At 41.6% G+C, this 12,606-nt stretch overlaps 1 protein-coding gene across 2 annotated transcripts in view; it reads left to right on the top strand.

Annotated features, from left to right (window-relative positions):
• Positions 1 to 1,786: 1,786 nt before the first annotated feature.
• Positions 1,787 to 12,606, top strand: part of PCDH17 (protocadherin 17) — an 89,509-nt gene continuing 78,689 nt past the window's right edge. For both annotated transcript variants that reach the window (XM_008934588.3, XM_018071390.2), the window contains exon 1: positions 1,787 to 5,305. In XM_008934588.3, the coding sequence (XP_008932836.1) occupies positions 2,690 to 5,305 (2,616 nt within the window). In that variant the 5' untranslated portion in view covers positions 1,787 to 2,689. The remainder of the gene's footprint in view (positions 5,306 to 12,606) is intronic.

The following is a 12,606-nucleotide window of genomic DNA, read 5'->3' as shown; positions in this document are numbered from 1 at the left end:
GAGAGAGGGAGAAAGAGAGAGAGAGAGAGAGAGAGAGAGCGAGCGAGCGCGCGAGGCAAAGCAAAGCGCGGCTCCAACTGTTGAATTTTCTCTGAATTCTCCACTTACCTGCGGGCGGCTGGTGAAATGGATCTGGTTTATCTGGGATCGGCGTTCGCTCCGCGTGCTGCCTGGCTAAGACTGGCGACCGTCTGTTTGCAAGGGGCCACCCATCAATGAGGCAGAGAAGAATATTTGTTTTTTCTTCTTTTTCGTTTGAAAGCCTCCCTACCACACGTTGCAGAATTAACTGTGTACTTTGGGTCCGGACTCAAATAAAGGAGAAAAAAACGGTGCAGAACTGAGACTCGGAACTAGATCTGTGAGCAATGTATTGGGAACCTACATTTTTATTGGTTTTTTTTTTTCTTTTAATTTGAAAGATTTCTGATTTATTTCACACATAACACTGAGGAAAGGTGGTTAAAAACACTCAGCAAAGCAGGAATCAGACGCGCCTCTGTGCCAGTGAGTGGATAACAGCCTTGTTTTCCTGATCCTCAGTCTCCCGGAGAAAGAGGTATAGTAAAAGTGTAGCTGGATCCAACACCCCCCTCTTCTTTTTTTTTTTTTTTTTCCTCTCTTCTTCCCTCCCCCCTCTCCAAAATATAAATCTGATTAATTTTTTTCCTGTCTGTAGAGTGAGTCAGAGAAGCGTTAGGAAGAAGCTGCAACTAATGCCTGTGAAGGGAGGAACATGAGGCGATAGTCAATGTGATTTGTTCCGCTGGATCTGACTCATCCAAGCAGATTGAAACACCTGCATTTCTGGATTTGACATTCATTTATTTCAGGTTGTTAAAAGAACTTGAAATAAAATTTTGCTACCCTTCCCCACTATTTACCTATACACTGTATCACTGGGAAAGGTGTTTATCGGAGAGGGGGAACCCATCTGGCGTTGCCGCCACTCTTCTCCCCTGTACCAAGATGCCCAGAGAGACTGTTAAAGCTTTGAAAGGACTGCAAAAAATGCGTCACACAGATCGCGAAATTGCATAGGTTTTAATGTAAGCGAATTAGTCGATTAAAAGATCTCCCACTTTATTCATCGCCAGGATTGTTTTTCCTCTTCTCCCTTCCCCTAAATGAAGAGGACTAGGTGGCAGTGTCATTGGAAGGAGACGCTGAATAGAAAGAAAAGAGAGGCACTTGATAGCGCAGCCCTGTGAATACATAGACTGTTTTCCTTTTAACGAGAGACTAAGAAAGAGAGTGTGTGTGTGTGCGTGTGTGGTGGTGGCTTTTCTTTCTCTCCCCCGCAGCCCCCCCTCCTCTCTCTTGCTCTTTTTTTTTTTTTTTTTTTTTTTTTTTTTTAATCTATGCGTCCAGCCATGGGTTGCCTGTTGCTTTCCTCTCGGCTGCAGAGAATAGCAAACTGGCATTAAACTGCATCGAGAAAGTGCAGCTCCTCAGACACGCATACGCACACACGCATAGATACACAGAAAGGATGTGGTAGTGGCGGCGGCTACTGGCCTGTCTTAAAGAAACCCGAATGTGCTGCTGATAGAGCACGGCCTGAGCTTTCTCTCAAAATACATATTTACTGTTAATGATGAAGGTCAACTGGTGGGTTTCTTAATTTTTTCGCCCCAAAAGGACGAGTGGGAGGCTGGTAGTAGAAGGAGAGAAAGGAAACTACAAATCCGAACACTAGTTTTTGCTGGGGGGTGGGGGGTGTTTGGGTTTTTTTGTTTGTTTGTTTTTTCATGTGTTTTGTTTTCCCCTCTTGCCCTGCAGTCCTGCTCCCACTCCCTTTGATTCGGGAAGGAAACAGTGAGGGTGTACGAGACAGAGAGGGGGGAAATACCGATGGCAGCGAGATGCAACCCTCCGCCGCAAGCAATGCAAGATTAGATCTCTAAATGCAGCAAAACACTCCCTGAAAACCAACAACCCCGCGGTGCAATCAGACATTTCACTACCTCTCACTGCACACGAAGAGGGCTTCAACAAGCTGAGACTTTTTTTTCCCTTCTGTCTCTCCTACCCCTCCACTCCATCAATTGCATCACAAGCGATGAGTAGCAAATAAGCTTTTCTATCTCTTGCTACAGACCTGTGACCACCCTCCTTTCCTATGTATATATAAATACACATATTTAAGAAAAATATTTTTGATTTAAAAAAAAAAACCACAACTACTGCCGCCGTTTTTTTTATTATTGTTATTATTTTTATTATCCTTTGTACATCTGCGGGGATTCAAGGATCAGGAACACACCGCCTGCCCGGAGGAGAAGATCTTTTGCAAATTTTCTGATTTTTGAAACCCTCCCACTGCCAAAGTTGGACAGCCGAAGTAACTGCGAGGGGACTGCAATCACGGCAAGCTCTTGCTGAAACGCTGCCGAAGCTGTTCCCTCCCTCCCCTTAGCCCCCCCGCACACGATTGCTTCCTCCCTCTGAGCTACATGGTCTATTTGCTGCCTCCCATCCTGTGTCTCTGCAGACGTTTTAGAGCAACAGGTTCAGGAACTTGAAATATAGGGGTGGGGAGAGAGAAGGGGAAAAAAAAAAAAGAAAAAGGAAGAAAAAAAAAAGAGCCGTCGGAGGAGGAAGAACAACCCCAGCGCAGGAGGCAAAGAACACGGGGACAACCCTGGTCGTCGCTGCAGCCCCGACCACCTCCACCCCCTGCTCGGGGATGTACCTTTCCATTTGTTGCTTCTTCTTCTTCTGGGCTCCTGCCCTGTCTCTAAAGAACCTGAATTACTCGGTGCCAGAGGAGCAGGGAGCGGGCACGGTCATCGGGAACATCGGACGCGATGCGCGGCTGGCAGCAGGCACGGGGGGAGGCGGGATGCTGCCTGCGGAGCGTGGCGCTCCCGGTGGCGGCCGCGGCCCCAAGTCCACCTTCCGGGTGCTGGAGAACTCAGCCCCGCACCTCCTGGACGTGGACGGGGAGAGCGGGCTGCTCTACACCAAGCAACGCATCGACCGTGAGGCGCTGTGCAGGCGCAGCACCAAGTGCCAGTTGTCCCTCGAGGTGTTTGCCAACGACCAGGAGATCTGCATGATCAAAGTGGAGATTCAAGACCTGAATGACAACGCACCATCCTTCCCCTCTGACCAAGTGGATATGGACATCTCGGAAAATGCTGCACCAGGCACCCGCTTCCCCCTCACCAGCGCCCACGACCCAGATGCTGGGGACAATGGTCTGCGCACCTACTTGCTCACCCGTGATGACTATGGCCTCTTTTCCCTTGATGTGAAGTCCCGTGGTGATGGCACGAAGTTTCCAGAACTGGTCATCCAGAAACCATTAGACCGTGAGGAGCAGAGTCATCACACCCTGGTATTGACAGCACTGGATGGTGGTGACCCACCGCGTTCAGGCACAGTGCAGATCAATGTGCGCCTCATTGACTCCAATGACAACAGCCCCATCTTTGAGGCGGCCTCCTACGTGGTAGAGCTGCCGGAGAATGCACCCCTAGGCACTGCTGTCATCGACCTCAATGCCACTGATGCTGATGAGGGTACCAATGGAGAGGTGCTCTACTCCTTCAGTGGCTACGCGCCTGAACGCGTCCGTGACCTGTTTAGCATTGACCCACAGAGCGGCCTCATCCGTGTCAAGGGCAACCTGGATTATGAGGAGAGCGGCCTCATTGAGATTGATGTCCAGGCTCGGGACCTGGGACCCAATCCCATCCCCGCTCACTGCAAGGTCACTGTCCGCCTCATTGACCGCAACGACAATGCTCCCACCATTGGCTTTGTCTCTGTTCGCCAGGGAGCACTGAGTGAGGCTGCCCCACCAGGCACCGTCATTGCCCTGGTGCGGGTCACTGACCGTGACTCAGGAAAGAACGGGCAGCTCCAGTGTCGGGTGCTGGGCGGTGGCGGCGGGCCCGGTGCCGTTCCTTTCACCCTGGAGGAGAACTATGACAACTTCTACACTGTGGTCACTGATCGACCTCTAGACCGTGAGGCACAAGACGAATACAATGTGACCATTGTGGCACGTGATGGGGGCAATCCCCCACTTAACTCCACCAAGTCATTTTCTGTCCGTATCCTTGATGAGAATGACAACCCACCCCACTTCAGCAAGAACCTTTATGTCTTACAGGTGCCTGAGAACAACATTCCTGGAGAGTATTTGGGCTCAGTCTTGGCCCAGGACCCTGACCTGGGCCAAAATGGGACAGTGTCTTACTCCATTTTGCCTGGGCATGTGGGAGATGTCTCTATCTACACCTATGTCTCTGTCAACCCTACAAATGGTGCTATCTATGCCCTGAGGAGCTTCAACTACGAGCAGACAAAGCACTTTGAGTTCCGTGTGCTGGCCAAAGACTCTGGTTCACCCCACCGCGAAAGCAACGCCACAGTGCGTGTTACTGTGCTCGATGTCAACGATAACGCACCCCTCATTGTCCTTCCTGCCCTCATCAATGACACTGCCGAGCTGCAGGTACCACGCAATGCCGGGGTGGGCTACCCTGTGGGGACCGTCCGCGCCCTGGACAGTGACTTTGGGGAGAGTGGGCGCCTCACATATGAGATTGTGGAAGGCAATGAGGAGCATTTCTTTGAGATGGACCCCACTAGTGGTGAGATACGCACCTTGCATCCCTACTGGGAGGAGCTCAGCCCTGTGGCTGAACTGGTGGTAAAAGTCAGTGACCATGGCAAGCCCAGCCTCTCTGCAGTGGCCAAGCTCATAGTCAGGGCCTTGGCAGGGCCCCTGCCCGAGGCCGGTGAGCCGCAGGTGAACGGTGAGCAGCACCGGCGACCACACTGGGACTTGTCGCTGCCCCTTATCGTGACGCTGAGCACTGTCTCCATCATCTTGCTGGCTGCCATGATCACTATTGCTGTGAAGTGCAAGCGAGAGAACAAGGAGATCCGCACCTATAATTGTCGCATTGCTGAGTATAGCCACCCTCAGCTGGGAGGAGGGGGAGGCAGTGGCGGGGGAGGAGGAGGCAGTGGCAGTGGAGGGGGCAAGGGCAAGAAGAAGAAGATCAGCAAGAATGACATTATGCTGGTGCCCAGTGAGGGCGAGGACAGCCGGGGTCCCCTCAATGTTATGAATGTGGTGAGCAGCCCATCCCTGGCCACCTCACCCATGTACTTTGACTACCAGACCCGCCTGCCCCTCAGCTCTCCCAGGTCCGAGGTGATGTACCTGAAGCCCGCCTCCAACAACCTGACTGTACCCCAGGGACATGTGGGCTGCCACACCAGCTTCACAGGGCAAGGGACTAACGCCAGCGAGGCTCCCCCGAGCCGGATGTCCATAATTCAGGTAGGAGACTTTTAGAATACCCTGGATCTCACTTTAGACACTGGTTTAACTTTCCCTTCTGTCTGCAGTGAAATCTGCTGTAATGCACCACTGAAGGGACCAACACAAGTCACTAAAGAGAGGTGGACCTAATGAAAGTGGAACCAGATCACATCTGGTGGGTCTGGCTCTCCTGTCACACTGATGTTTTCCATGTGATTCAAAAGCAAATACCCACTGAAACATACATAGTCACGGCAGTGCCAAAGAGGTGCATGTGAGAGTGTGGACAGACTTTTAGTACATTTGGGGCACGCTGGTGTATTTTCCCAGAAGATTGTCAGACAGAGGTGGGCACTTCCACAGGTTTCACTTCTCTTTGGTTTGCTGTGGAGAATAGGGAGGGCATTTCTGAAGTGGTCATATTATCTGAGGTAAATAACAGGACAGGGGAGAAACTTTACACACTGAGGACATCTATTGCAACAGTGTATCATAGCCCTCCAATCTTATGTACAAATGTGAGCTATATTTCCAAGATGTATGGTTTAATTTTTTTTAATTTCTTTCTTCAGAATATATATCCATAAATATATTTTTGATGGTATCATAGGGGCCTCATTGCCTCCTCCTCTCCCCCAAAACAACCTTCAGTGCTGAAAATTCTGCATAGTCAAATAGAAAGAAGATGTATGTGGTAATTCCCTCCTACCCCCAAATGTTAACAAAACTCACATCCTGTCATAAACCAGAAAAACAACTAGTCAGATTTCCAGTAGCCTGAGTCAATACTGATGATTGCTTTATAGCAAAAGACTTGTTGCTCTGTCTTTTACCAAAGTTCATTTAGAAATTATAGCTGGCTGCATTCTGCTGCCAGTTACATCCATACTGTCCTCTACTGACTTTTGCGAATGTGAGAAATGGTAGAACTTGGACCATTGGACATAGGGTGCTAATTAAAGAATGACTTAATTTTTAGCAGGTACTTTAAAGTCCAAGTTCAGAAGATTTATTTCAGAGCAGTGAACTTGCAGAGTGAAGATGAGGGCAGAATTTGGCTCCAGTTGATTTAATTTAAAGTATTACTTCATGATTAATGCAGCTTAATGTTCAAACACTACAGGTATGTTCCAAAGTGATTTTTAACGTTTGGATTGAAAGCAGGCTCTGGATAATGGCTATTAAATATATTTGAAATGTCATATCTCTTTTATCCTGTGGTTCTCCTAATATGCTGTTCTGAGTCATAGGGGAATGAGCTGAGTGTATCAGAAGCGACACAGACTCATTTTGTGTATGCAGCTAGTGAGAAAGAAGTCTCACTGTAGTCACTCAATGTACCTAAAGAAGATTCATAATACCTTGGAGTTATCATACCTTGTGATCTGTTGACACCAAGTGTTCTAGATGCCATCTGTATCTAATACTTTGAACTGAATAGAAATGGCCATCAGTAATTGGCACGTTAAAGAACCAAAATTCAAGTAACTGATGGCCTGTAAATGGAACATTTATGAGTGGGGGGGAAAAAAAAGAAAAAAAAAAGGCTGCCTGTACAAGGTCACTGCAAACTAATCCTCAACTCACTACCGAGTTGTGTCACAGAAACAATTCCATTTTACGCCTATCACGAATTTGTGTTGCTATCAATTAGGTGAGTGGAGCAATACTTAAAATCTGAAATTGATTTTAACAAAAAGTGACACTTTAGAAAAGAGTTTAGGTTAGGGCACAACCAGAGATAATTTGATTTATTATTCATGCTTTAAAAAACAAATAACTTTCAATGACACTTGTTTAAGTAATGTCAACTTTTTTTACTGTAAAATGGAGTTGTCAGAATGCTAAAAAAAACTCCACATTTTTTTCCCTACTGGCAAGCGTAATAGTTAATAAAAGACAGAAAATTATAATTTCCTAGAACCATTTAATGTCTATATAAAGCAATTAATTAATGTATTGATGCTACTGAATAGTAAAGTTTCAATTGTAGTGTAAAATCCCTATGGAAAATATGATTCCTTTTTTTTACAGTGTTCACTGTATAATATCAATCATGATTATTTTTCCCCTGAGATCTATATAAAGCTAAAAGAGAAATTTCCTCCCTTAAAAAGTGTGTTGTGGTCTCTAAAAGAGTTTTCATTATAAGAACTGTGGAAAATGTTAACTGTAACTCCTCATAGCACATACTGGTATATCTAATATTGGTTTTGCTTTCCCTCAATATCTACACAGAGTGTTTTAGATGTTTAGATGTTTCAGTCAGTAGATTAGAAAGCATTCAGTTTCACCTAGTGAACAATGTGTTCAAACATACTTACTGATACTATAGTTTGTAGTCATATTGGCAAAACATACACAGTATGAAACAGTGTTCTTGGTTTCTATTTAGAAATGGCTCAGATTTAAAGTAGCTAGATAGGAAAATTGATCATCTTCTCTATAGTTTTGCATTACTAAAATACATTTTGTATTCTCCATCGCCACATCTCGGGAGTAAATTTGATATAAAATTTTCATTTAGAATGTAGACGCTATTTTATGTCTGGTCCTGTACTTCTGCCTCATGTAAAATTTAAACTGCAGACTTAAGGAGAAATAGTAAAGGATCAGCCCTCTCTCTGGGTCTGCTGTATCCTTAATCACTCCAGGAAACCTGTGTCTGCATATGTAGATTGCACAGTTAGGAATCAAAGGTGTAACCAGTGGAAAAAAAAAGAAACAGAATCCAAACAGCTGCTTTATAATCTCTGTTTGGTAGTCAATACAAATAAGCAGTTGTCTTTGTTATTTCAGTAAGGGAAAGGTGAACAATTGCATAGGAGCTCTCTAACAAATATTCCCTTTAGCTTTTACAGATATATTACTGAACCACAATAATCTCACATTATGTAATTCATACAACGGAACTGCATTTCTTTGCTCATTTTCTCGGCAACTGTTTAATGACAGAATTCTCTAACAGGAACCTGTTATTAAAACTTTATATATATATATGTACATACATATATATATGGAGATATATATATATACATGCTAAATATTATATTATTACTTAGTACATCCAGTGGTTTCTATAAATATTTAAAAGTAAATAAATAATTTCTTTCTCAATAAGATTCAAGTTTTCTCACTCTGATTAGGAGTGCGTAATAATTTTTTTTTTTTTGCTTCGGTTACTAGTAAGACCTAGTCAATGGGCTTTACAGTTCCCTTATTTGTCATTAATAGTTTTTTACTCTACAGATAGCCCAATTTATATCAACAAATGCCTGTGGAGTAAAGTGTTACTTAGAGACTATGGGCTTTAGACTGACCTAAAATGGCCAGCAGTTGAATATAATGCTTCCTGATATGTATGAGCAGTATAATCTTGCCTCTCTTCAAGTGACTTCTGTTATGCACTAGTCACACAGTTTAACAACTCGTGTGTTTGTTCACTACTTTGTAGCATCCATCGGGATGAATTAGTCACAATTTCTTTATGCAGGTTTCCAATAGATAAAAGCGTGGATACATAAAGGAAAGCAAATTGTTTCTTTACACAAGTGGGTGTAAATAGGTTCCTCAAAGTGATATAACAGTAGTGTAGAAAGCTATCTACATATGCAAGTGTTGATCATCCTAAATATTATTTATTGCTATATGAGTTGTGCAACTTGGAGAATTTTGTAAATATATCAGGAATAAGGTGGGTGTGAGTAAAGAAAGTGGTGGTCACAGCTTTTGCTAAACAACAGCTGAAAATGAATGACTGTGCTAAAAGTAGCTCTCAAGCTGGGAATCACCATAGCTGCTGTACCAGGCAGTCATTTAACATTTTAAGATAAAGTACAGATCATTCTTAATACTTCAGGCACCTGTTTATGATGTGGCAACATATTAATGTCAAGTCCCAGTGCAGCTTCATCACCAGGTGTCTAGTAGTACCTAAGAAGATAGTGTCTTCAGGGGAAAAAACACGAGCCATATTAGTGCTGCTTTGTCTTTAAATACGCTATTTCATGCTTTACTTTGAGAAACTTTTGCTCAGAAATTTCAAGACTGTGAAAAGAAGTCTGCAGCTGCTGCATATAAGAAGCAGCTTTCCTTGCAGAAGTTGTATTCATTCTCAGCGATTTAAATTCCTATCTGAAAACAGAAGTATTAACCTTTTATATCATCTACTGCAAATGAGGAATATTATTCTCTTTCACTAGAACTAGTACAAGGTAACATTTTGCAACAAGGGGATACTGGAGCAGTTCTAAACATTTGCAAGTTTGCAGGTTCATGCTCTGTATGTTCCAAAGTTTCACAGTTGCATATTCTAGGGTTGTATCGAAGGACACTAGATTATCATCGGATGAAACTTTGGAACTACCTAAGTTGCATTTTTTCTAATTTTTGCAGTGTTTTACAGGGCTAGATATCTTGCAAAATAGCTCCTTTAATGTTTGCATTATGTAAATATAGTCTGCAGTTAGTGTGGTTTGGTGTTACATTGTTCTATACCTTTACTTTTATCCATTCTATGAAGTCAATTCCAGAGTTGGCTGTGTAATAATTTCAGGACAGGATCTTTTCTATGTTTCCATGAAACTTTATTTAATTTTTTGTCAAGAAGCACTGCATAATATAGTGACACAAAGCACATCTGGCAACACACCACTCACTGTGGCATCTGCTGTGGATGCTGAAATAGATAGAGAAAGCAGAATTGAGCTCCTGTTTCATGTTACATCTGTTCTGGTCTGGTCTCCTTGATGGTATTATTTATACCACTATTATTTCAAAAGGATCATTTTTTATATATAGGCCCATACGAAATCTAAAGAAGAAATGGTGTAATATAGAACAATAAAAATAATAGAGAAAAAACAATTTGAGTCTGAAGTTGAATACAGATATTATGAAAAAAAAATAATATTTCCAGAACACAAATTCTTGTTAACCAATAAATTAAGAATAATATCTCTGTAGAACTTGCTGTTTTATAACATAAAAGACATGAAGCAAGTTATGCAAGATTTACTGTATCATAACTCTCAACTGCTCTTAAAGTTGTCTGAGCTTTCCACAACTTGGTGCTCAGTGTCACTACCTAAACTTAGATGAGGAAATCCACAGAGCTTTGTGGCTACCACTGCAATTTCAATGACTGATTGATCCTTCAAAGAGTTATCTTTTAACAACAGATTTTGTCAGGTTTCTATTATGTTTACCCACATTGATGAAAAGACCTGTTCTTAACTCGTATTTCAGTCAATAGAATAATTTTGACTTCATAAATTATTTCAGTGGTTCAAGAGTGAATTGTGACTAAGAGCGCTATGGAGTACAGCCAAGAATAGTATGTTTGGGCCCTTTATTTTGAGATATGAGCTTTTTGTGATTTTTTTTTTTCTTATAGCATCTTTACAAAGAATTAAGGAAACTGGAATGTAGATGTTTTTGTAACTACAATGTTAATTGTAACATAGAATCATAGAATTGTTTAGGTTGGAAAAAACCTTTAAGATGATCAAGTCCAGTGGTTAACCCAGTATAATCCTATGTGCCACTGAAAGAAGAAATCAAAGACTCCATTGAACATATTACTGAACATATGTTTCCATGTTTTCAAATGTTTTTGAAATTGTGCAATATAGCATTATTGTTAAAATTCAGCAAATATTGTTACATGGAAAATTATTATTAGGTATGTGTGAAATATTCACAAATATCACCTGGTATTAAAAAACAATAGATACGACCTGGTTTCTCTGATGAGACAAAAATATCATTAAAAAAAAATTCATCCAAGGTCACAACATTTGGTTGTAAACCAATTGGTATTTTCTTTAAAGAGCAAAAGAAAGTTAGGGGGTTTTTTTGTTCTTTTTTCCTCAACATTTTTTCTTTCTCTTCACTAACTTCCTCCCCAGGGAATAGTAACATACCAGCTAATATTTACATGTATGTTCTAAGTATCATGCTTGATTTCTCTTTCTTTCATTGCTTCTACAAAAGTTAAAAATGTCTTATTGAACTAGTTTTAGGTTTTGCTATGCAAGGCATTTATTCTACATACCAAAAGTAGATGTATATGGTTTGGGTTTGGTTTTATTTTGGGTTTTTTTTGTTTGTTTTCTGAAGAAAACATATAAGTTGCATGGCAGTGATCTTGAGATACTACTTCAAGACTGAGGAGTGCCTGCACGTATAAAGAAAAGACATTTTGACACTCGTACTGATATTTTCCAATAGGTAAAAAAATTCTGTGATGAGAACGTAAACAATGATTTGTTGACTGGAGCAGAAACATAGCTCTGTTTTTATCTTTAAAAATATAGAAGCAATCCTTTGATGTCAAAAGGTCAGTGTAGAGCAGTTGGGACAAATTTTTGTAGCAGATAGCCTGAGAGCTTTATGCTTTCAATTGTATCTCTACTTCGTCTGTAAGAGAAGTGGTGAAATTAATGCTAAAGGGTTCAAAAGTACAAGAAACAAGTAAAACTCTCAGGGGACTACAGGTTCTTGCCTAGTAGGAAAAAAAAAGAAAAAAGAAAAGAAATAGAAAAAGGTACTAAGAAGAGAGTGAAAAAATGGTTTAGGGAAAAAGTTTAAGTGTTTTATTTGTTATGTTTTTAAGGGGGCATCAAGGAGATTAACTAGTTACTCCTTTTGTTGATATGAGATGAAATGTAGTAGCATACAACCTGGCATAAGTCTTAGCCAGGGTATGTTCTAAGCCTTGTTAGTATATTTTTGATAGTCTTTTTAGTGCAACCTTTGTTTTTCAGTCTGCTGTAGACAATTTTTTTTTTTAACAGAAGAAGATTCTGGATTAATTACTGTAAATCCTATGAGAAAGAAAAAAGTGAATTATTAAGCATTTTAGATAAAATAGTATTAAGTACTACATTCAAGAACAAGCAAATTCTTATAAATGTCCCTGTTAATTAGGATATTAGACAGTGCTTTAAATAACTTCCTTGAGCAGTCATATATTTTCTAGCTAAATCCCAAAGGCTGCTGATACAACTCCTGATTATTAAGGTCTCACAAGAACCATCTCCTACTGATTTACTTTCACTAGGTAGAGGTATTACCTGTATAGAAAGGATAGCAGATCAGTTCATCTCATGCGCTTGAGATGAGAAGATATTTCCTTTTTTTTGCTGTGTGATCTGTCCTCAAAATTGAGGAGTACCTCTGCATATAAGATAAAATTGCATAGTTTCAGCCAATTATTAGTGTTATTTATACAGAGGGAAAGCATAAAGTTCAATTTGTATCTCGCTTTGGTGCAGTAAGGGGGTATCTAGACAAGCGAAATCCTTGAAATTAACAGT

This window comes from Manacus vitellinus, unplaced genomic scaffold, assembly GCF_001715985.3.
Source record: "Manacus vitellinus isolate BGI_N305 unplaced genomic scaffold, ASM171598v3 scaffold_2_pilon, whole genome shotgun sequence".
NCBI classification, from domain to species: domain Eukaryota; kingdom Metazoa; phylum Chordata; class Aves; order Passeriformes; family Pipridae; genus Manacus; species Manacus vitellinus.
The sequence above is the reverse complement of the archived record's forward strand: the minus strand, read 5'-3'. Positions and strand labels throughout refer to the sequence as shown.